This window comes from Symphalangus syndactylus, chromosome 2, assembly GCF_028878055.3.
Source record: "Symphalangus syndactylus isolate Jambi chromosome 2, NHGRI_mSymSyn1-v2.1_pri, whole genome shotgun sequence".
In the NCBI taxonomy this organism is placed as follows: Eukaryota; Metazoa; Chordata; class Mammalia; order Primates; family Hylobatidae; genus Symphalangus; species Symphalangus syndactylus.
Genome location: NC_072424.2, coordinates 36,261,042 through 36,284,745, shown reverse-complemented (window position 1 = coordinate 36,284,745; position 23,704 = coordinate 36,261,042). Strand labels below are relative to the sequence as shown.

General features: G+C 47.3%; 1 protein-coding gene across 28 annotated transcripts in view; it reads left to right on the top strand.

Annotated features, from left to right (window-relative positions):
* The window catches only part of GBF1 (golgi brefeldin A resistant guanine nucleotide exchange factor 1), a 143,819-nt gene that overhangs the window by 90,188 nt on the left and 29,927 nt on the right, over positions 1-23,704 (top strand). For 14 of the 28 annotated variants that reach the window (XM_063626848.1, XM_055250967.2, XM_055250947.2 and 11 more), the window contains 6 exons: positions 10,767-10,898; positions 18,034-18,152; positions 18,622-18,730; positions 19,219-19,279; positions 20,360-20,414; positions 21,133-21,231. In XM_063626848.1, coding sequence (XP_063482918.1) covers positions 10,767-10,898; positions 18,034-18,152; positions 18,622-18,730; positions 19,219-19,279; positions 20,360-20,414; positions 21,133-21,231 — 575 coding nt within the window. The remainder of the gene's footprint in view (positions 1-10,766; positions 10,899-18,033; positions 18,153-18,621; positions 18,731-19,218; positions 19,280-20,359; positions 20,415-21,132; positions 21,232-23,704) is intronic. The other 14 variants (XM_055251026.2, XM_063626919.1, XM_063626859.1 and 11 more) reach the window with 1 other exon arrangement.

Genomic DNA, 23,704 nt, shown 5'->3' with positions numbered 1-23,704 from the left:
TTGCAGAACTGGGATTTGAATCGTCCGTGAAAGCCCATGATTCTACCTAGTGCCCTTAGCTTCTAGTTCTGGTTCCAATACTAACTGGCCTTATACAAATTACTTAACTTCCCTAAATCTCAGTTACCTCATTATAAATTATTTTCAGGCCCTATTTTAGCTGTAATATCCTAGGATTTGGAGGATTTTCCTGAATGATCATTCAAAAATTATGACTTATTTTTGTAGGGTACTGTTTAATCTCTGAGTAACAGTTCCCTAGAAAACTGATGCAGTCTACAAACTGCTGCCTAGTACACAAAGAGATATATACAGAAGTTGAAAGTATTTTAAAATTTTTATAACAATGTGGGCCAGGCGCGGTGGCTCACGCCTGTAATCCCAGCACTTTGGGAGGCCGAGGTAAGCAGATCACGAGGTCAGGAGATTGAGACCATCCTGGCTAACATGATGAAACCCTGTCTCTACTAAAAATACAAAAAATTAGCTGGGCGTGGTGGCGGGCGCCTGTAGTCCCAGCTACTCGGGAGGCTGAGGCAGGAAAATGGCGTGAACCCGGGAGGCGGAGCCTGCAGTGAGCCGAGATAGTGCCACTGCATTCTGGCCTGGGCGAAAGAGCGAGATTCCGTCTCAAAAAAAAAAAAAAAAAAAAAAAGTGACAGTAGTTACATGTATATTGATTCTAGTACTAAAAAATTGGACTTCATGTTTTTAAAATTTTTCTAGTAATTAACTGTATTTTATAAAACTATGGGTCTGCACAGGCCAGGTGAGGTGGCTCACGCCTGTAATCCCAGCACTTTGGGAGGCCGAGGTGGGAGGATCACGAGGTCAGGAGATCGAGACCATCCTGGCTAACGCAGTGAAACCCCATCTCTACTAAAAATACAAAAAGTTAGCCAGGCATGGTGGTGGGTGCCTGTAGTCCCAGCTACTCGGGAGGCTGAGGCAGAAGAATGGTGCGAACCCAGGAGGCGGGGCTTGCAGTGAGCCAAGATCTCGCCACTGCACCTAGCCTAGGTGACAGAGCGAGACTCCGCCTCAAAAATAAAAAAATTTAAAAAAACTATGGGTCTGCAGTGGATTGACATAAAGAAAAAAAAAACTGGCTCTTCACCACAGATAATTTGACAAGCACTATTCTAGATGACCATCTGAACATCTCACCAGGATTATAAATTCAAATTTGTTTGTTTTTAAATTACATGTTTACAAAAGGTTACCCCTTAAATTAGAAATATCCTTGCTAATGGCTGGACATGGTGACTCACGCCTGTAATCACAGCACTTTGGGAGGCTGAGGCAGGTGGACCACCTGAGGTCAGGAGTGGAGTTTGAGACCAGCCTGGCCAACATGAAGAAACCCCATCTCTACTAAAAATATAAAAATTAGCTGGGCCTGGTGGTACACACCTGTAATCCCAGCTACCTGGGAGGCTGAGGCAGGAGAATCGCTTGAACCCAGGAGGCAGAGGTTGCAGTGAGCCGAGATCACACCACTGCACTCCAGCCTGGGTGACAGAGCAAGACTCTGTCTCAAAAAGAAAGAAAGAAAGAAGGAAATATCCTTATTAGTGATGCCCTGCTAGGAGTTCAACTTCCCCCCAACCCCACGTGTTGCAGAGTTGCTTCTGTTAGAGCTTCTCTTATGCTCCTGGCAATCAACAGTTGAACCTAGAGAGCAAAACTCTTGTTCTCCCTAGACAAAACTCTTTAAGGAAAGTTAACTTTATATATCGTGATTCCCTTTTTTGGAAGAGATAGGGAAGTGACATGATAACGAAGGTTCCTGGTGTGCTCATTAAAAAGTGTAACCCTTCTAGTTTTTCATCAGTAGGTTTCTATAAAGCACTGACTTACCAAATGAAAGTACTGGAATGAACATATCTTAGCAGTCATAGATTCTAACAACCTTTTTTTTTTTTTTTTCTTTTGAGACAGAGTCTCCCTCTGTCACCCAGGCTGGAGTGCAGTGGTGCAGTCTCGGCTCATTGTAGCCTCCGTCTCCCAGGTTCAAGCAATTCTCATGCCTCAGCCTCCAAAGTAGCTGAGATTACAGGCACATGCCACCACACCAGGCTAATTTTTTTTGTATTTTTAGTAGAGACATGGTTTCACTGTGTTGGCCAGGCTGATCTCAAACTCCTGACCTCAAGTGATCCACTCACCTCGGCCTCCCAAAGTGCTGGGATTACAGGTGTGAGCCACTGCGCCCAGCCAATTTCAACTATCTAATTTGACAGATGAAGGTCTTGGGTATCATATGTCTGGCTATTGATAGGAGTGAGACTACTGATCCCTAGTCCATTGACTGAATTGTATGCTGTGTGAGGGTTACACACAGAGCCTCGGCTGGGTGCGGTGGCTTACACCTGTCATCCCAGCGCCTTGGGAGGCCAAGGCAGGCAGATCACCTGAGGTTGGGAGTTTGAGACCAGCCTGACAAACGTGGAGAAACCCCGTCTCTACTAAAAATACAAAATTAGCCGGGTGTGGTGGCGCTCATCAATACAGTGATGAGAGAAACCAAGAAGATCTGAATAATGGAGAGACATACCAAGTTCATGAATTGGTAGACACAACATAGCAAAGATATCATGTCTCCCCAAATTGATCTATAGACTCAATGCAATTCCTTTCAAACTTCCAACAAGGCAAGTTTGTCTTAAATTGAAATGCAAAGGCAAAGGAATTGGAACACTGAATGATATTGGAAAAAAAAATGAAGTTGGAGGAATCACACCACTGTTACTAAGACTTAGTATAAGCCCCTTCCTTCCTTCCTTCCTTCCTTCCTTCCTTCCCTTTCTTCCCCTTCCTTCCTTTTCTTCTTTCTTTCTTTCTTCCTTTCTTTCCTTTCTTTTCTTTCTTTCTTTCTTTCTTTCTTTCTTTCTTTCTTTCTTTCTTTCTTTCTTTTTCTTTCCTTCTTCCTTTCTTTCCTTTCTTTCCTTTCCTTCTTTCTTTCTTTCTTTCTTTCTTTCTTTCTTTCTTTCTTTCTTTCTTTCCTCTCTTTCTCTCTTTCTCTCTTTCTTTCCTCTCCTCTCCCTCTTCTCTCCCTCTCCTCTCCCTCTCCTCTCCTCTCCTCTCGTCCTCTTTTTTTTCTTCCCTCTGTGGCCCAGACGAGTACACTCGGCTCGCTGCAGACTCCCTGCGTCCGGCTCCCGTGATTCTCCTGCCCTGGCCTGCGGGCTACCTGGGATTGCCGACGCGCGCCACCACCCCTCCCTGGTTTTTCTCCTTTGGCTGGAGGCACGGTTTCGCCATGTCAGCCAGGCTGGTCTCCAGCTCCTGACCTCCAGTGGTCTGCCCGCCTCGGCTTCCCGAGGTGCTGGGACTGCAGACGGAGTCTCGCTCACTTAGCGTCGGTGTTGCCCGGGCTGGAGTGTGGTGGCATGGTCTTGGCTCGCTGCAGCCTCTGCCTCCCAGCCGCCTGCCTTGGCCTCCCAGGGTGCTGGGATTGCAGCCTCTGCCCGGCCGCCGCCCCGTCTGGGAGGTGGGGAGCGTCTCTGCCTGGCCGCCCATCGTCTGGGTTATGAGGAGCTCCTCTGCCCGGCCGCCCCGTCTGGGAGGTGAGGAGCGCCTCTGCCCAGCCACCACCCCGTCTAGGAAGTGAGGAACGTCTCTGCCTGGCCACCCATCGTCTGGGTTGTGAGGAGCGACTCTGCCCGGCCGCCCCGTCTGGGAAGTGAGGAGCCCCTCTGCCCGGCCGCCCCATCTGGGAAGTGAGGAGCGCCTCTGCCCGGCCGCCCCGTCTGAGAAGAGGTGAGGAGCATCTCTGCCCGGCTGCCTCGTCTGGGATGTGAGGAGCGCCTCTGCCCGGCCACCCCATCTGAGAAGTGAGGAGCGCCTCTGCCCGGCCACCCATCGTCTGGGAAGTGAGGAGCGCCTCTGCCCACTGCCCATCGTCTGGGATGTGAGGAGCACCTCTGCTCGGCCGCCACCCCGTCTAGGAAGTGAGGAGCGTCTCTGGCCGGCCGCCCCATCTGGGAAGTGAGGAACGCCTCTGCGTGGCCGCCCCGTCTGGGAAGTGAGGAGCACCTCTGCGTGGCCGCCCCGTCTGGGAAGTGAGGAGCGCCTCTGCCCGGCCGCCCCTTCTGGGATGTGAGGAGCGTCTCTGCCCAGCCACCCCGTCTGGGAAGAAGTGAGGAGCGCCTCTGCGCGGCCGCCCCATCTGGGAAGTGAGGAGCGCCTCTGCCCGGCCGCCACGTCTGGGAAGTGAGGAGCGCCTCTGCGCGGCCGCCCCTTCTGTGATGTGAGGAGCGCCTCTGCCCGGCCGCCCCGTCTGGGAAGTGAGGAGCGCCTCTGCCCGGCCGCCCCGTCTGGGAAGTGAGGAGCGCCTCTGCGCGGCCGCCCCGTCTGGGAAGTGAGGAGCGCCTCTGCGCGGCCGCCCCGTCTGGGAAGTGAGGAGCGCCTCTGCGCGGCCGCCCCGTCTGGGAAGTGAGGAGCGCCTCTGCCCGGCCGCCCCGTCTGGGAAGTGAGGAGCGCCTCTGCGCGGCCGCCCCTTCTGTGATGTGAGGAGCGCCTCTGCCCGGCCGCCCCGTCTGGGAAGTGAGGAGCGCCTCTGCCCGGCCGCCCCGTCTGGGAAGTGAGGAGCGCCTCTGCCCGGCCGCCCCGTCTGGGAAGTGAGGAGCGCCTCTGCCCGGCCGCCCCGTCTGGGAAGTGAGGAGCGCCTCTGCGCGGCCGCCCCGTCTGGGAATTGAGTGCCTCTGCCCGGCCGCCCCTTCTGGGACGTGAGGAGCACCTCTGCCCGGCCACCCCGTCTGGGAGGAAGTGAGGAGCGTCTCTGCCCGGCCGCCCCGTCTGGGAGGAAGTGAGGAGTGCCTCTGCCCGGCCGCCCCGTCTGGGAAGTGAGGAGCACCTCTGCGTGGCCGCCCCGTCTGGGAAGTGGGGAGCGCCTCTGCCCGGCTGCCCCTTCTGGGACGTGAGGAGTGCCTCTGCCCGGCTGCCCCGTCTGGGAGGAAGTGAGGAGCGTCTCTGCCCGGCCGCCCCGTCTGGGAGGAAGTGAGGAGTGCCTCTGCCCGGCCGCCCCGTCTGGGAAGTGAGGAGCACCTCTGCGTGGCCGCCCCGTCTGGGAAGTGGGGAGCGCCTCTGCCCGGCTGCCCCTTCTGGGACGTGAGGAGTGCCTCTGCCCGGCTGCCCCGTCTGGGAGGAAGTGAGGAGCGTCTCTGCCCGGCCGCCCCGTCTGGGAGGAAGTGAGGAGCGCCTCTGCCCAGCCGCCCCGTCTGGGAAGTGAGGAGCGCCTCTGCCCGGCCGCCCCGTCTGGGAGGTCTACCACAGAGGCCAGAAGCAATGTGGGGGCTGGACGTGATGGCTCACGCCTGTAGTCCCAGTACTCTGGGAGGCCGAGGCGGGTTGATCACTTGAGGCTAGGAGTTTGAGACCAGCCTGGCCAACATGGCGAAACATATGAAAAATACAACAGACCAACCAACCAACCAAGCGACAACAAAACAGGTCTACCCTGGAGTCATACTCTAATTTTTTCTATTTTCCTCCCTTTCTGATCCTTTATCCCACCTTCTTTTTCTTCCTCTTCCTTCTCCTTCTTCTTTGTCAAATAGAGGATTGAGTTATTATGACTGATCCATACAAAGTCCCTCTCTCATTTATTTTCTTTAATTCCCACTCCCCATTTCTATTCCCCGTCTTCCCATGTGCAACCTTCCTAGTATGTTTGATATACATCTTTTTGTTTGTATGTACTTTTAGAAAATGTTTATTTTTGTGTGTGCAAAAAAAAAAATTAAAAGAAAAAGAAAAAAAAAAAAAAGACTTAGTATAAGCCAGGCATGGTGGCTCACGCCTATAATCCCAGAACTTTGGAAGGCTGAGACGGGTGGATCACCTGACGTCAGGAGTTCAAGACCAGCCTGGCCAACATGGCGAAATCCCGTCTATACTAAAAATACAAAAATTAGCCAGGCAAGGTGGTGCGTGCCCGTAATCCCAACTACTCGGGAGGCTGAGGCATGAGAATCACTTGAACCCGGGAGGTAGAGGTTGCAGTGAGCCGAGATCATGCCACTGCACTCCAGCCTGGGCAACACAGTGAGACTCTGTCTCAAAAAGACTTAGTATATATGGGCCGGGCACGGTGGCTTATGCCTGTAATGCCAGCACTTTGGGAGGCTGAGGCAGGTGGATCACAAGGTCAAGAGATCGAGACCGTCCTGGCCAACATGGTGAAACCCCGTCTCTACTAAAAATACAAAAAAATTAACTGGGCGTGGTGGCGCGTTCCTGTAGTCCCAGCTACTCGGGAGGCTGAGGCAGGAGAATTGCTTGAACCCAGGAGGCGAGGTTGCAGTGAGCCAAGATCGAGCCACTGCACTCTAGCCTGGGTAACAGAGCAAGACTCCGTCTCAAAAAAAAAAAGACTTAGTATATATTTATAATAATTAACACAGTGTCGTGTTGTCAGACTTAGACACATAGATCAATGAAACAGAACAGAAAACCCAGAAGAGACTCACAAAATTATGGCCAATTTTTGTTTTTTGGAACAGGGTCTTACTGTGTCACCCCAGGCTGGAGTGCAGTGGTATGATCACAGCTCACTGCAGCCTCAGCCTCCCAGGCTCAAGCAATCCTCTCACCTCAGCCTCCTGAGTTGCTGGGACTACAGGCACGTGCCATCATGCCTGGTTAATTTTTTTTTTTTTTTTTTTTGAGACAGGATCTCACTCTGTCACCCAGGCTGGAGTGCAGTGGCACGCTCTCAGCTCACTGCATCCTCTACCTCCTGGGTTCAAGATATTCTTTCACCTCAGTCTCCCCAGTAGCTGGGACTACAGGTGCGTGCCACCATGCCCCACTAATTTTTGTATTTTTTGGTAGAGATGGGGTTTCACCATGTTTGCCAGGCTGGTCTTGAACTCCTGACCTCAGATGATCCACCCACCTCAGCCTCCCAAAGTGCTGGGATTATAGGCATGAGGCATGAGCCACTGCTCCTGGTCCATGCTTTTTTTTTTTTTTTTTTTTTTGAGACAGTCTCACTGTGTTGCCCAGGCTGGAGTGCAGTGGCGCGATCTCCGCTCACTGCAAGCTCCGCCTCCCGGGTTCACGCCATTCTCCTGCCTCAGCCTCCCGAGTAGCTGGGACTACAGGCTCCCGCCACCACGCCCGGCTAATTTTTTGTATTTTTAGTAGAGACGGGGTTTCACCGTGTTAGCCAGGATGGTCTCGATCTCCTGACCTTGTGATCCCCCTGCCTCAGCCTCCCAAAGTGCTGGGATTACAGGCATGAGCCACCACGCCTGGCCGTTTTTTTTTTAATTATTTTCTGTAGAGGTGGTCTCACTATGTTGCCCAGGCTGGTCTCAAACTCCTAGACTCAAGGGATCCACCCACCTCAGCCTTCCAAAGTGCTGGGACCAGTGCCCACCCTGGTCAATTTATTTTTGACAAAGGTGCAAAGACAATGAGATATGTTGGAAACAGTAGGAAATTCTTAGGCAAAGGAAAAATGAGCCTCAATCTAAACCTCTCACACCTTATGCAAAAATTAACTCAAAATAGATCATAGGTGAAAAACATAAATCTGTAAACATTTTGGGAGAAAATGGGAGAGTGGAAATCTTTGTGACTTGGAATTAGGCAGAGTCAATTTAGACATTAAACCAAAACACAATCCATAAAATATTAGTAAATTGGACTTCATCAAGAGTAAAAGTGTCTGTTCTATGAAAGATGTTAAGGGAATGAAAAAATAAGCTTAAGACTGGGAGAAAATACTTACAAATAATTGTATCACTACCGAAGGACTTAAATTCAGAATAAAGAAGTCTCCAAACTCAATAGTAAGAAAACAACTTAGTTTAATAATGGATAAAAGACTTGAGCAGACATGTCACCGAAAAGGATATACAGACGGCAAATAGGCACATGAAAAGATGTTTAACATAATTAGTCATTAGAGAAATGCAAATTTAAACCACACGGAGCTACTATTACATACATACTTGAATCGCTTAAGTAAAAACACTGAAATACCAAGTACTGAAGAGGATGTGGAGAAACTAGAATTCTTATTGCTAGTGGGAATACAAAGTGATAAAATGACATTGGAAAAGAGTTTGACAGTAAAGCTAAACACACCTTTACCCTTTGAGCCAGGAATCCTACCCCTGGGTACTCACCCTAAAGAAGTGGAAACCTATGTTCACACAAACACTAGTACACAAATGTTTATAGCAGCTCCATTCATAATTGCCCCAAACTGGAGATCCCACATGTCCTTCAACCAGTGAATGGATAAAGAAACTGTGATACATACAGGGAATGAATACTACTCAGTAGTAAAAAGAAACAAGCTATTGATATATGCAATAGCTTGGAAAAATTTCAGTCATCATGTTGAATGAAGGAAGCCAGTCTGAAAATTGGCTGTAAAATTACATGCTGTATAAATCATTCATTTAAAGAAAAGAATTAATTTTACCAAATTAGCAAAAAGAGGCTGAATGCACATCGCCCTAGAAGTGTGGACCCCAGATGTAAAACTGCCCTATTCTTTTGCCGTGAAGGAGGACATGAAGCAAGTATATAGTTGTAGCAACTAATATCACAGAAAATCTGTACCTGTCCCAATTCTCAAAGATTTTTTTCCTCTAGACTTTTATATGTCAAATATACCACATGACCACTTTTAAGATAACAGACCAAATTGTACATAATTCATGTTCCTAAAGCAGCAAGACTAGATGACTTTACATTTTTTTATGTGCTTTTTTTTTTTTTTTTTTTTTTTTTTTTTTTTTGAGTCGGAGTCTTGCTCTGTCACCCAGGCTGGAGTGCAGTGGCGTGATCTCAGCTCACTGAAAGCTCTGCCTCCTGGGTTCACACCATTCTCCTGCCTCAGCCTCCTGAGTAGCTGGGACTACAGGTGCCCACCACCACGCCCAGCTAATTTTTTTGTATTTTTAGTAGAGACAGGGTTTCACCATGTTAGCCAGGATGGTCTCAATCTCCTGACCTTGTGATGCGCCTGCCTCGGCCTCCCAAAGTGCTGGGATTACAGACATGAGCGCCCGGCCATTTTATGTGCTTTTTAAAAGTACGTTATGTATTTCAGTTTTTCCAAATACTTTAAATTCCTTATATCTCAACCCTACCACCATCCCACTACACACACACACACACACACACACACACACACACTGTAGGTTTTTTCTGTAAATTTTACATCTGTAGGTGGGGGTAGTAGGGGAAGAGAAGCAGGGTTTTTTTACAGCTGATGTGATCACTGTACAGACAAGCTTGGAAAATGCTACCCAATCTGCCAATTAATTAAAGCATTAATCTGAGGAGCAGCCAGGCCCAGGGAATGTTTACACAGGGAGGAGTAGGGGTGGTAGGAATTGAGTAGGCAGCTCCCTATATTTGCATGAAAATGAAGGTGCTTAGGAAACCCTGCTTCCTTTTGTCTCTAAAGGTGGGGCAGCCTAGATCACATCCCTAAACATTTTTGGTCTCTTTAGGAAGCCTTTTAGGGAGCTGGTCTCTGAAAGATGAAAGCACAGCACAATCTAGAAAAACAAATTTAAATTCTGGGCAGAGTAGGGTAGGGAGCAAGTACAGTGTAGTATTCTTTGACCTAGAATGGAATCTTCTAAATTCAGGAGTAAAATTTCATCTATTCAGGTGGAATAGATGAAGGGGTTTTTACAAGTTTTGGAACCATATAGGCTGGGTTCAAATCCCAGCTCTCCATATTAGTTGTGTCATTTGGGACGAATCATGTATCTTATCTGAGCCTTTTCTCATCTGTAAAATAAAGATTATCAATCGCCCCTTCATCTCAGAGCAGTTAGTTCTCTGCTAACTCTAGGCAGCAAAGAGGCCGGACAGTGGTTACGAACTTCCAAGATTACAGACTGCCTCCATGACTAAGAGACTGCTCAGCCTTTTGTTCTTGTTAAACTTATTTTTCAGCAAGGGACTATAAACCTCAAAGTTTCCTCTCACCCTTCTGGAATATGCTGCACTCTTTCTCTAAGAGAAGTGACCCTGACCATAACAGCAAAGGACATAAAAACAGGAGCCCACCTTGGGACCTAAGGGTCACATTGGCTCTACCCAAGATGACGTTTCCTATTTATATCACAGGGGAGGGTGGTGAAATGGGCATGGAAAATTGACTCACAATATTTGATGATATTGAAAAATTATTGTTAATTTTTAAAAATTGTGATAAAATACATATAATGCAAAATTTACCATTTTAACTGTTTGTTAACTCTTTAAGCATAATATTGTGGGCCAGGCACCATGGCTCACGCCTGTAATCCTAGCTCTTTGGGAGGCCAAGGCGGGCACGTTGCTTGAGCTCAGGAGTTCGAGACCAACCTGGGCAACATGGCGTAACCCCATCTCTACTAAAAATACAAAATTAGCCGGGCATAGTGACAGACGCCTGTAGTCCCAGCTACTGAGGAGGCTGAGGGGCTTGAGCCCTGGAGGTGGAGGTTTGCAGTGAGCTGAGATCATGCCACTGCACTCCAGAGTAGGACTCTGACAAAAAAAAATAGATAATATTGTGTTTTTGTTCTTTTTTTTAAGATTCCTAATCTTTTAGATCTGCATACTGAAAATTTTACAGATAAAATGATGCAGTGTCTGGGATTTGATTCAAGGTAATCCAGAGGGAAGAAGATTGACCCAGCAACAAAGACCGCTAGCCTCATGGCACAAACAAGAACCTTTTTCCAGGGTTTAGCTTTCTGTTAGATGGTACCTCTTCATTTCTGTGTATTTTCTTGCAGAACTCTCAGAAATTGAGCCCAATGTATTCCTTCGTCCTTTTCTGGAAGTGATTCGCTCTGAAGATACCACTGGCCCTATCACTGGACTGGCACTCACGTCTGTCAACAAGTTCCTGTCCTATGCACTCATAGGTAAGAGCTCAGGCTTTGTTGCATGACCACAGCACTTCGTTTCCCACCTTTCCTGGGGTGCCCAGGCCTTAGGCAATGAGCTGGTGATAGTGGGAAATTTTTTCCAGTCATCTCTTTTCTTGTAGAAGAGAAATAGGATTGTTGTTGGTTACTTATCATGCTAGCTGACCCACGTTGTACAGGGTGGGAAGGGCAAGAGAAGAAGTTTCCTTGGTACTCTGGCTTCTCTATGCTTTGGAAAGAGTTAAGGGTATGGTACCTTACTCTTGGAAGTTTGGTTAGGTTTGTTTGTTTGTTTGTTTAGTTAGAGATGAAGTCTCGCTCTGTCGCCGAGGCTGGAGTGCAGTGGTGCGATCTCGGCTCACTGCAAGCTCCACCTCCCAGGTTCACGCCATTCTCTTGCCTCAGCCTCCCGAGGAGCTGGGACTACAGGTGCCGACCACCACGCCCGGCTAATTTTTTGTATTTTTAGTAGAGATGGGGTTTCACCGTGTTAGCCAGGATGGTTTCGATCTCCTGACCTCATGATCTGCCCGCCTTGGCCTCCCAAAGTGCTGGGATTACAGGCGTGAGCCATCGTGCCCGGCCTGGTTAGGTCTATTTTTAAAGTTATTTTTTCAGACATAATGCATGCACATTATAAGAAGACAAACAATAGAGATGTTCAAAAGAAAAGTTAATTGTCCTTCCTGTACTTTCTCAATGTTCCTCCTCCTTCTTTAGGCAAATAGTGTTAACAGCCTAGTTTGAATCTTTGTTTTTCTATGTCTTTGTAAATGAAGTACCATCCCTTTTTAAAATGAAATAAGCCTCGGTGCGGTGGCTCACGCCTGTAAGCCTAGCACTTTGGGAGGCCAAGGCGGGTGGATCACGAGGTCAGGAGTTTGAGACCAGCCTGGCCAACATGGTGAAACCCCATGTCTACTAAAAATACAAATATTAGCCGGGTGCGGTGGCTGGCTTCTGCAAGGTGAAACCCCATCTCTACTAAAACTACAAATATTAGCCAGGCGCGGTGGCAGGCTTCTATAACCCCAACTACTGGGGAGGCTGAGGCAGGTGAATCGCTTGAGCCCGGGAGGCGGGGTTTGCAGTGAGCAGAGATCGCGCCACTGTACTCTAACCTGAGCAACAGAGCGAGATTCCGTCTCAAAAAAAAAAAAAAAAGAATAGAATAAAATGAAATAAAAATAGGATTATGTGCTACGTATTTTCTTTTTTCATTTAATAGTATTAACTTGGCCGGGCACAGTGGCTCATGACTGTAATCCTAGCACTTTGGGAGGCCAAGGCGGATGGATCATGAGGTCAGGAGTTTGAGACCAGCCTAACATGGTGAAACCCCATCTCTACCAAAAATACAAAATTAGCCAGGTGTGGTGGTACGTGCCTGTAATCCCAGCTACTCAGGAGGCTGAGGCAGGAGAATCACTTGAACCCGGGAGGCAGAGGTTACAGTGAGCTGAGATCACACCATTGCACTCCAGCCTGGGTGACAGAGCGAGACTCCGTCTCAAAAAAAAAAAAAAAGCAGATAGTATTAACTTAAATGTATATGATATAACTATTCATCTGATTTATTCTCTTATATTGTAGAAAATATATATAAAACTTGCCATTTCCATCAGTTTCAGTTTACAATTCATTGGCATTAATTACATTCACAATGTTGTGCAGCCATCACCACCATCTATTTCCCAAACATTTTTATTACCCCAAATAGAAACTTAACATAATGGGGAGTTAACATTAACCAATAACTCCCCATTTCACTCTCCCCTCAGCCCCTTGTATGATTTTTTTTAGTAGCTCTATAATTTCCATAGTGTAATATAGATATAACACAATTCATGTGCTCATTCTTAATATTTAAGATTATTTCCTATTGAAGTCGTAAATAATGCTAATATAAGCATCCTTGATCACATGTCCTTATTAATAATTATTTTTATTTTTAGTAGAGACGGGGTTTCACCATATTGTGCCACCACGCCTGGCTAATTTTTGTATTTTTAGTAGAGACGGGGTTTCACCATGTTGCCCAGGCTGGTCTTGAACTCCTGACCTCGTGATCCACCCGCCTCGGCCTCCCAAAGTGCTGGGATTATAGGCATGAGCCACCATGCCAGGCCCCTTATTACTAATTTTACTCTTGTGTGAAAGATTTCTGAACTTGGGATTTCTGGATTAAAGACCATGTGCATATTGCATTTTTATAGCTATTACCAGGTTGCTTCCCCAAAAGGCTACATCATTTATACTTCCACCAGCAGTGACTGAGAATTTCTACTTCCCTACCCTGTCATCAGCACTGAATATTATCAGTTTTATTTGTGCCAACTTGGTAAGTAAAAAATGATATTTTGTTTTTATTTTTTGAGACAGGGTCTTGCTCTGTCACCCAGACTGGAGTGCAGTGGCACAATCACGGCTCACTGCAGCCTTGACCTTTGGGCTCAGGTGATCCTCCCACCTCCGCCTCCCAAGTAGCTGGGACTACAGGCACACGCCACCACACTCAGCTAATTTTTGTACTTTTAGTAGAAGTGGAGTTTCTCCATGTTGCCCAGGCTGGTCTTGAACTCCTGAGCTCAAGAAATCCACCACCTTGGCCTCCCAAAGTGCTAGGATTACGGACGTGAGCCATTGCACTCAGCCTTTTGTTGCTTTTATTTCCTGGAGGCTGAACATTTGAATTTCCTGTCCTTCACTTCTTTTTTTAATTGAGTTGTGTTTGTTTTTCATGTCAATTTGTAGGAGTTCTTTGTATGGTAGGAATATTAACCCATTGCCTATCATAGCATTACAAATATTTGCTCCTAATCTAGGCCAAATATCTCCCTTAATCTGTAGTTTATCTCTAAATTTGTTTATGGTGTCTTTCTTTGGATTTCTGTTTTAGTTGGTCTTGACACTCAATTTGGGAATTCATTTTCCCCGATTGGCAGCCCATGTACAAGGATGAAGAACATAGAAAACAGGCAGCTGTCTTTGTTTCTGAAGTAGGGAGACAAGAAAAGATAAGGCTCAGGCTTTAGCTAGCCAGAAAAGAAAATAGTCTTCAGTTCAGGCAAGAAAACCCTTTATTCTAGAAATGTTGGATTTGCTTAGCTGATGCATTCAGGATCCTGAGCAGGAATCCTGGGTACCAGCTAGCTTCTGAACAGGTGCATCAGCCTCTCCGACACCCTAGTCCCAGCTTCATACTTTTCCTAAACAAAATCAGGCCCAGCCACTTCCAGCCTTGCCCTGAGCACCACCTGCAGGTCATCTTTCTTCACAGCCTCCAGTGGCTGCCGCTGCTGTGCCTTTTCCCTCTGCTGTCTTGTTGGTGTTACTCTTTCCCCATCCTGGACTTGGCAGACAGGCTGGTCATTGGAGACCTCAGGCCAGCTGGTCATTGGAGTTTCCTGTGGTGGGAAAGGAGAATGCTGGAGGTGGTGATTGCAGTGGGCATGAGAAAAGGAGCAGGAAGGAGCGTATGAAAGCCAAAAAAGCAAAGGAGATGGGATTGGCAGATTTCCCTGAAGTTGGCTCCAGAGTAGCCAGAAGAGGAGGACATTTTAAAGAAGGGTTTAGGCTGCTCTTCTAGAAGAAAACTCCTGTCTCTTGCTCCTATGATCCAAGGTTTCAGGGATTATTTTAGATCCTCCAAGGACTGGCCTTTTGTTTGGCCCCACACAGCTGCCAGACCAGAATTTTTGTGCCACGGATTTCATGGGTTGCTAGCAAGCCTTGCCTGTGGTTCTTGTCAAAGACCTGTCACTCTAGTCTGCCTTTTATTTATATTTTTTATTGGTTTTTATTGAGACAGAGTTCGCTCTGTTGCCCAGGTTGGAGTGCAGTGGTGTGATCTTGGCTCACTGCAACCTCCATTTCCTGAGTTCAAGCAATTCTTATGCCTCAGCCTCCCAAGTAGCTGGGACTACAGGCACGCACCACCACGCCCGGCTAATTTTTGTATTTTTAGTAGAGATGGGGTCTCGCTGTGTTGGCCAGGCTGGTCTCGAACTCCTGAGCTCAGGCAGTCTGCCCACCTTGGCCTCCCAAATTGCTGGGATTAGAGGCGTGAGCCACCGTGTCCAGCCCTTAACTGCCTTTTTAGAAAATTAACTTTGCTACTTCATTCAACCTCAGGGGATAAGAACTACAAAGAGATCAGTAGAGCCCCTTAATGGAGTAAACTCCCCTTAGTGGAGTCTCTCTGAATCTATTCTGGTTGGGGGATGGAAGGAGTGCCTGATTCAAAGTAATAATTTAAAAGACACCTTAACAAGAGAGATTACTGAAAGAGAGGAAGAAATGGACCCCCAGGAGCCTTGTGAGATGGGAACAAGGCTACTATTCACTTATCTCTGAAATGCTACACAACATTGAGAAGGACCTGGGTTTCCTATGTGGGCCCCAGTGGCCTGGGTAGGGACTGTCAGGCAGGGCTATGAGATAGAGGCCTTGAGAGTATGGGATTTTTTTGTGCTGATCGGGAGAAACGTGGAGAGGTGGTGTGATAGGAGGAGCTGGGTCACCCCATTTTACTATATGTCATGAAACTGGCTTCCTTCTGCATGACCTCTAAAGTAACTACTCCCAGAGCTGAGTAGAAGGACACTGTAAATAGGACAAAGAAAGTCTTGATGTGGTGTCGGTGGCTAATGAGGACAGAAGAAAAAGAGGAAACATTCACAATTAGTAAAAGATTTCTGGCTTATCATTGCAAGAGAAATGTTTGGGGGCCAGGCACAGTGGCTCACACCTGTAATCCCAGCACTTCGGGGGGCCCAGGCAGGCAGATCACTTGAGCCCAGGAGTTCAAGACCAGGCTGGACAATATAGGGAAACCCCATCTCTATAAAAAAATACAAAAATTCTCCTGGCATATTAGCACATATTTGTAGTCCTAGCTGCTAAGGAGGCTGAGGTAGGAGGATCACTTGAGCCCCAGAGGTCAAGGCAGCAGTGAGCCATGATTGCACCACTGCAACCCAGCCTGGGCGATAGAACAAGACCCTGTCTATTTAAAAACAAAAAAAAGAAAAAAAAAAGTTTAGGTTCTCAGCCATCCTCTGAGGTTTAGGCTCAGGAACTCCCTGATTTCAGGTACCAAGAAAGAGAAAATGGGCTGGGCACAGTGGCCCAAGCCTGTAATCCCAGTACTTTGGGAGGCCAAGGTGGGTGGATCACCTGAGGTCAGGAGTTTGTGACCAACCTGGCCAACATGGTGAAACCCCATCTCTACTAAAAATACAAAAATTGCTGGGTGTGGTGGTGGGCACCTGTAATCCCAGCTACTCAGGAGGCTGAGGCAGGAGAATTGCTTGAACCCAGGAGGCAGAGGTTGCAGTGATCCGAGATCACGCCACTGGACTCCATCCAGCCTGGATGACAGAGTGAGACTCTGTCTCAATTTAAAAAAAAAAAAAAAAAAGGTTGGGGGGAGAGAAAAAATAACAACAATCTTATAATTCCTGTGACTAAAATTAGGAGGTGCTCCTGCATTACACCATGCCACCTCTGGAGCGACTTTCTCTGTCACTCACAAAGCTTTTTCATATCCCTGCTCTTTCCCCCTACTTAGGCTCCCCTTTTAGAACTAAACAGCTCTGGAAAGGATCCTTCAGAGCAGACCTAGGGCAGGAGCTAGGCAAGACCCTTGATGGTGACAACTTATTTGGCTATTTCTCGTGGCTATTTAATACATGAATGGGAGCTGAGTTCCCTGCTTAATAGCATTTGTGTTCATTTCCACCGTGGTGCCGGTTGTCTGACCTCTAGCTTCTCCCCTCTTATTCTGTACAGCTGAAATTCTCCCTCCTGCCTACCCCCCAGCTAGTCAGCCTCCAGTCCTGTTTAGTTTATCTTTTTTCTCTCCTAATGCCTGTTAAGCTGGAAACAGGATTCTTGCTCATCGTCATATTACTTTAAATAAGAATGAAACTAAAGAAGAATTCTTTGGGCCAGGCGTGGTAGCTCACGCCTGTAATCCCAGCACTTTGGGAAGCCAAGGCTGGCGGATCACCTGAGGTCGGGAGTTCGAGACCAGCCTGACCAACATGGAGAAACCCCATCTCTACTAAAAATACAAAATTAGCCAGGCGTGGTGGCGCATGCCTGTAATCCCAGCTACTCGGGAAGCCTGAGGCAGGAGAATCGCTTGAACCCAGGAGACGGAGGTTGCGGTGAACCAAGATCACACCATAGCACTCCAGCCTGCCAACAAGAGCGAAACTCCATCTCAAAAAAAAAAAAAGTCTTTGATCTGCTGTAATGTGACACTCAGATATGAGTATTGGCAGCAGTGAGTGTTCGTTTCCTCCTCCTGCTCCCCTAATTCAGTTGCGCCTGAACACAAAACTCCAAAAGCAACCAGAGAGAAGCTGTATTGAAAGATGAATGGAGAAAAGGCCACAAGCTTTGGCCCTACCTGGTTCTTGTTCTGAGTCAAAAACTCTTGTTTCCAGGCCCCTCCTCTATGAAATTAGTAGATTTATACTAGTGATTCCCAGAGTATGATCCCCTGCTCGGCGGTGTTTAACTTCAACTGGGGTCTTGTTAGAAACACAAATTCTCAGGCCCCACTCTGGGCATACAAAATCAGAACTTTTTGGTATGGGTCCAGCAATTGAGAACCACAGTTTTACCCAGTGGATTTTGTGTTGAAGAGCTCGTTAAAACCAGTTATGGGGCCGGGTGCAGTGGCTCACATCTGTAATCCCAACACTTTGGGATGCCGAGGCAAGTGGATCACCTGAGGTCAGGAGTTCAAGACCAGCCTGGCCAACATGGCAAAACCCCATCTCTACTAAAAGTACGAAAAAAATTAGCTGGGCGTGGTGGTGGGTGCCTGTAATGCCAGCTACTCAGGAGGCTAAGGCAGGAAAATCGCTTGAACCCAAGGCGGAGGTTGCAGTAAGCTGAGATCACCTCATTGCACTCCAGCCTGGGTGACAAAGTGAGACTCTGTCTCAAAAAAAAAAAAAAAAAAAATCAGTTGTGGGCAAAAATTCTCATGTAGCTCAAGGAGCCATGGGTTAGGGAACTGAAGAGGAAAAACTGTCTCTCAAAGCTAGACAGGCTGCCTTACCTTTTATCTCTCTCCTCTCCACATCACTTAATCTTTCCTTTTTCGCTGGAGCAGATCCCACCCATGAGGGCACAGCAGAGGGCATGGAGAACATGGCGGATGCTGTCACCCATGCTCGTTTTGTGGGCACTGATCCTGCCAGTGATGAAGTTGTCCTGATGAAAATCCTTCAGGTAAGTGAGAGGGAAATAGCAGTTAGGCTAATGGCCAGGGGCTGGTGCTGCAGACTCTACTTACTCTGCCCACAGCACGAAGCTGTGTTTTGACTCCACTGGGGCTTAGGGGAGCTACTTTGTTTCCAAACAAGCAGCTGGAGTACCCAAAGTAAAAGCTTTTTCTAAGGAAAATCAGTAAAAGCTTTATATGAAGTGATGTCAAATACCAGAAGCCTTAAATACACTTGTACCTCTGGCAGACTATATTTGTGCCGTCCATCTCTTGGGCTCATGGGCTAGGGCTGGAATGAGTTCTGAAATATGTCAGGGTCATAAAAAGTGAAGAAACAATTCCCAGGACAAGCTTCTTGGAGACCTCTCTACCAAGCTGAGGTGAAGTCAGCATTCTTGCTAACCCCTCTGTCTTTACCCTCGAGTACCTCTCAGTACCTTGTTTATCACAGTAATTCCTTTTTCTTCCTGATAGATTCTACGGACTCTGCTGCTAACCCCAGTGGGTGCCCACCTTACCAATGAATCTGTGTGTGAGATTATGCAGTCTTGCTTCCGGATCTGCTTTGAAATGAGGCTCAGTGGTAGGTGCTTGGATATGAGCCCCTTCACCATTCCTGGGGCCAGTGTCTGTCTTCCCAGAGAGATGGAAAATTCAGGACTTCTCCATCATCTATCTCATGCAATCATAGAGGTCTAGAATAAATCTCTGTACTTGGGTATTGTGAAGCTAGAATAGAGACCTCAGCCTGTTATGCCAGGGCAGGAGTTGGGATGGATCCCAGATTGATTTAGCCCAGGCACCAAATAACTCTCTCCTGGGGTTTCTGGGATTGACACCAACCTGCAACCCTTTAGAACACATCTTATCCCTCCCCTTTTTTTCCCTGACTCAGTAGTGCCACCTAGTGGGCCAGTGAAGTTATGGCTGCCAGGCTGAGGTGGAGCTGGTTTTAATAAGTTTGGCATAATCCTTGGTAAACAAGGTTTGGAGGGGAGTCTGCTCTGAGAACCCTCTTGATAATAGCACAGCAAGTAATGACACCTGTGTTATTTGTTTTTGCCTGTGCAGAGTTATTGAGAAAATCCGCAGAGCACACTCTCGTAGACATGGTGCAGCTGCTCTTCACAAGGTAAACCTGCTGCTGTTTGCTTCAGCCCGGCTGCCCAAGCCTCTTGAGTCTGCCTGCTTCCACACAGCCACATCAGGGACCTGGCCAACCCCACAGCTACATCAGAGGCCACTGGGATTATGGATGGGGGGTAGTTCTCTGGGCCCAGGGTTACTGAGCAAGGGAAAAGGAGGAGGGAGCTGATTTGGCCTCACGGGGAGGCAGAGGGTTATTTAATATAGGCCAGCAGACCTCATTCTGCTTCCCAAATTTGTTTCTGTTTCTGTGCAGGTAGCAGCTGGGAAAGGGAACCCAGAGAGGAAGCCAAACTCAAGGGACCCTGATTTCTGTGGGAGAGGGCCAAAATTAGGGTGACTAGCAATTGTGAATTGCCTGGGACTGTCCTGATTTCAGCACTAAAAGTTCTGCATCCTGGCAAACCCCCCTCAGTCCCAGGCAAACCAAGATGGTTGGTTACCCTTAGGTAAGGCCCTTATCCTAGGGCCTAGGAGGCCTTTTCATACTAGGCCTGTTTCCTGCACCTCCTTTCAACAGACTCACAGAAGAGCTGAGGCAGTGGCTTTAAACCTTCCTCTGGGATTTCTTTTTGCTCTCAGATCTATAGATAATAATCCTTATTATCTACAGGCTAGACTGCCCTTGGATCCTGCTGCAAATAATTTTTTGCTCCTCCGGCTCAAATTTACTGGTTTCAAAACTTCAACCTGCCTGTTAATTCTTCTTTTTTGCCCACTCTCCTAGGGTTTTGATAGACTGCCCTCCCCCCATCTCTTGGCAGCAGTATTTGCCAAGTAAATATAAGCAGGAAGGAATCAGTCTTAGGGAAAAAGAGCCTCCACCCTCCAAGGGCACTTACCTTGCTCTCACGACTACCTCCTTTTGTCCATGTCACACATCCTCCGATTCCTGTGGCAGCTTGATGAAGCTCTGAAAAGGATGAAATTAGAATGCTTCTCTTTTGTAGCCTTTTCTAAGACACAGGGCATGCTCTGGCTCAGAGCACCTTTGGTTTGTGGCTGGCATGGAGAGGGACATTTGTCATTATCCTTAATGACAGTTGATGGATTCTCTATCTTATAGGTTACCTCAGTTTAAAGAAGAACCCAAGAGCTATGTGGGGACCAACATGAAGAAGGTATGATCTGAGAGCTGATCTGCTGTCTCTCATGCAAACCTTAATCTCCCAACTTCAGTGCCTTGGGGTAACCTTGCTTAGTGAAGATATGCTTTTGCCTAGACAGGTCTGCTTGGAATCTAGAAGTAGCTCTCACTCCTTTAGTGAGAAATGTATTCTCTCCCAGATATATCCCTTCCTCAGCTTTTCTGCTCCGGCCTATCTTTGAACCACCATGTAAGCTGGTGAGCCAGTTCTTCATGGAAACTGCATGGTACCCATCAGTCTTGGCTAAAAATGTCTGTTGACAAAGATGAAAGTCCTGCCATCCCCTCAAGACTTATCCTTATCCGCAGGTAGAAGGCCTAGAGAGGCTATGTCCCAAATCCTACCTCAATGCTGAATTAGACTGGGCTCTTGCTTGTGCTAGTCTGTATTGAAGAGATTAGTCAAGTTAAGAACCAAAGGGTTCCTAAACTGCTAGGAGAAGAATAGTGGTCAAAAGAATGGCTTCTTTCTATCTTGAACTGAAGCCCTGGACTTCGTGGGCCTCTGATGAGGATTCCGCTTGCAGCCCTAAGAGGGTCTACCTATGGAGATGACCCTTAGCTGTGTGATGCATGCACCTGACCTTCTCCTCTCCCCTGCCATCCATCCCCATTCCTGCCCTATGCCCTGTTGGTGTGTGTCTGAGTTTACTTCACTCTGTTTAAATCGTGCGTTTGCCTGTCTTTCGCAGATATCTCCATGTCTCCTCAACAAACTGGAGCTAAGTAGTGGGGAGCAGACCAAAGCCCTGAACCAGTTAGAGAGGGTACTACTCTTTAAGAACCTCAAGGTCTCTCTCCCTCTCTTTCCCTTCCCGTTTTTATTTCTTTAAATGTTTATTTTTTATATATAACACCTGGGTCCCATTTCCATTGTGTAGAGCACAACTTACCCCTCCCTAGTAACACAGCACGGCTTTGGAAGAGTTGCATGTGATTATAGCTTTGCAGTGTTGGGAATTCTCCCGGGGCATCTGGTTGCCTGGAGACAGGAGAAGGAAGACTTGAACATCACATAGTTAGCCTAGAAAGTCTGGGGTCTGCTGTTACCTTGTGGGGAGGTTTAAGATCTACCATTTCTAGGGAAACTGTGAGGGACCTTCAAGCAAGACCCTTCCCCTTTCTACCTTCTCCTTGTCTCAGAGCTGGCATAGAGAGCTTAAGCATAGTCCTCAGCTCTATCTGGATTACCTGGACTGGGTTTGGAGGGAAAGGATAGTCCATCTAGTTGGGATCTTTTTTTTTTTTTCTTGGTTATCATTAAAGAGGTCATTCCAAGGATTAGAACTCTAGATTGATGGAAAGAAGCCAGGTGCCAGGATAGCCCAGGACACTGGGAATACTTTGGGATCTACGAAGATGCCCTCTGTCCTCTAAAAGTCAAGGTGTAGGGGAGCTTAGGGGAGGGATCCAAGCTAAAGATTACCCTAATCTGCGTATACCTGCCTTAGGAAGAAAGGGGAGAGAAGGAGGTGTGGGCTGTCTGGGCTGTCCATCACAAGAGTGTGCATGCTGAAGGTGTGGTTGTGGACATACAGGTCATTGAAAATAAAAAACTCTGTGTATGTACACCTAGCTAGATAGTCCATTGGCCCGTGTTCTCTTTGAATGCATTGTGTCATTTCATTTCTGTGCTTGCACAGTCTCAAGCTGCAGCTCTCATTAGTGGCTATCCAGCATGTTGCCATGATTATTAACCTGGGACCTGCTCCTTTTTTGTAAAGCTTACACTGTCCTTTGGAATACAGAGTCATACAGATAAGGTGGTGTAGAGTTCCATGAATACCTACTGCCCACCCCACACCTTCAGACCTTAGGAGAGGGAGAATAACTATACCTTTTAAGGGCTGAGGCATTTGTGAGAACTGTCAGCCTCTTGGCCCCTACTCTAGCCAGGAGGCTGAGAACACTCATTGAAATGATCAGGTTGGAACAAACTTTGCAGAAGATAGAGAAGGAGACGTGAAAAACTCATCCTCGTATGGGAAGGAATCTCAATGACTGGCTTCTTGGTGGAAGTAGGACTGCCTGGAGTCCCCGAAATGGGGGAGCCTCCTGGAGAGAAAGGCTACCTCATAAAAGTAGATCCAGTTCTTAGTAGTTGGGGAGCTCAATGATAACTGCCAATAGAGGCAGGAAGTCTCTCTGATCTCTGGCCTCTTGCCCTTTTGCATGTTTGGCAGACTCTTCTCCCATAACATTTTTTACTATGAACTTGATCCAGTTGAGCTCCAGTGGTTCCTGGGGAGGGGATCCTTTTGCTTCCTCCTTAGCTATAGTGCTCAGTAAGCCTGAAGCTCAATTCTAAGCATATGACTGCAGGCATTTTGGAGATGGATTATCTAGAAGTATAAATCCAATATGAGGCTGTTGCTATGTTACTAAGAGCTGGGGGAAGGAAGGGCTCAGCTGTTCAGCCTCATCTTTATTGGAAGGAGCTGTGGGTAGGAATGGAAGAATTGTGTGGTTTCTAAGTAAGGAATCAAAGATTACCCAGATTCTGAGAGCTTGGGGGAGCTTGAGGAAGGGAGTCTATCCCTAACTATCAAAAGGAATTGAACAGGCCATGGACAATAGCATATATTCAGCCTTTAGGAAGAGGCAGAGAGAAAAAGTGCTTCTACTCTCTTTAGAGTCATTCTAATGGTTTCTGGAAGACCATCGCCATTGCCGTTGCCATTGCCCAATCCAGGAATGGTCCAATCCAAGAATGGTCTATCGGTCTAGGAATAGTTTAGAATGACTTTGTAAAGGGACTGAATTCAAACCCAACTGAGAAAACTTCAGGGCTTAAAAACAAATTGGGCCAGGCGCAGTGGCTCACACCTGTAATCCCAGCACTTTGGGAGGCCGAGGCGGGCGGATCACAAGGTCAGGAGATCGAGACCATCCTTGCTAGCACGGTGAAACCCCGTCTGTACTAAAAATACAAAAAAAATTAGCCAGGCTTGGTGGTGGGTGCCTGTAGTCCCAGCTACTCAGGAGACTAAGGCAGGAGAATGGCATGAACCGGGGAGGCGGAGGTTGCAGTGAGCCGAGATCACGCCACTGCACTCCAGCCTGGGTGGCAGAGCGAGACTCCATCTCAAAAAAAAAAAAAAAAAAAAAAATGGGCCTAAACAAAGTAACTTTGAACTTAGAATGGAGGAAATACATAAAAACACAGATCCTAGGGAATAGTTAACAGGTGATAGAGATTGTCCCTTGCCACTAAAAGGAAGCTATAGGAAGAACAGAAATACAGCAAGAGGGGAGTGGAACAGA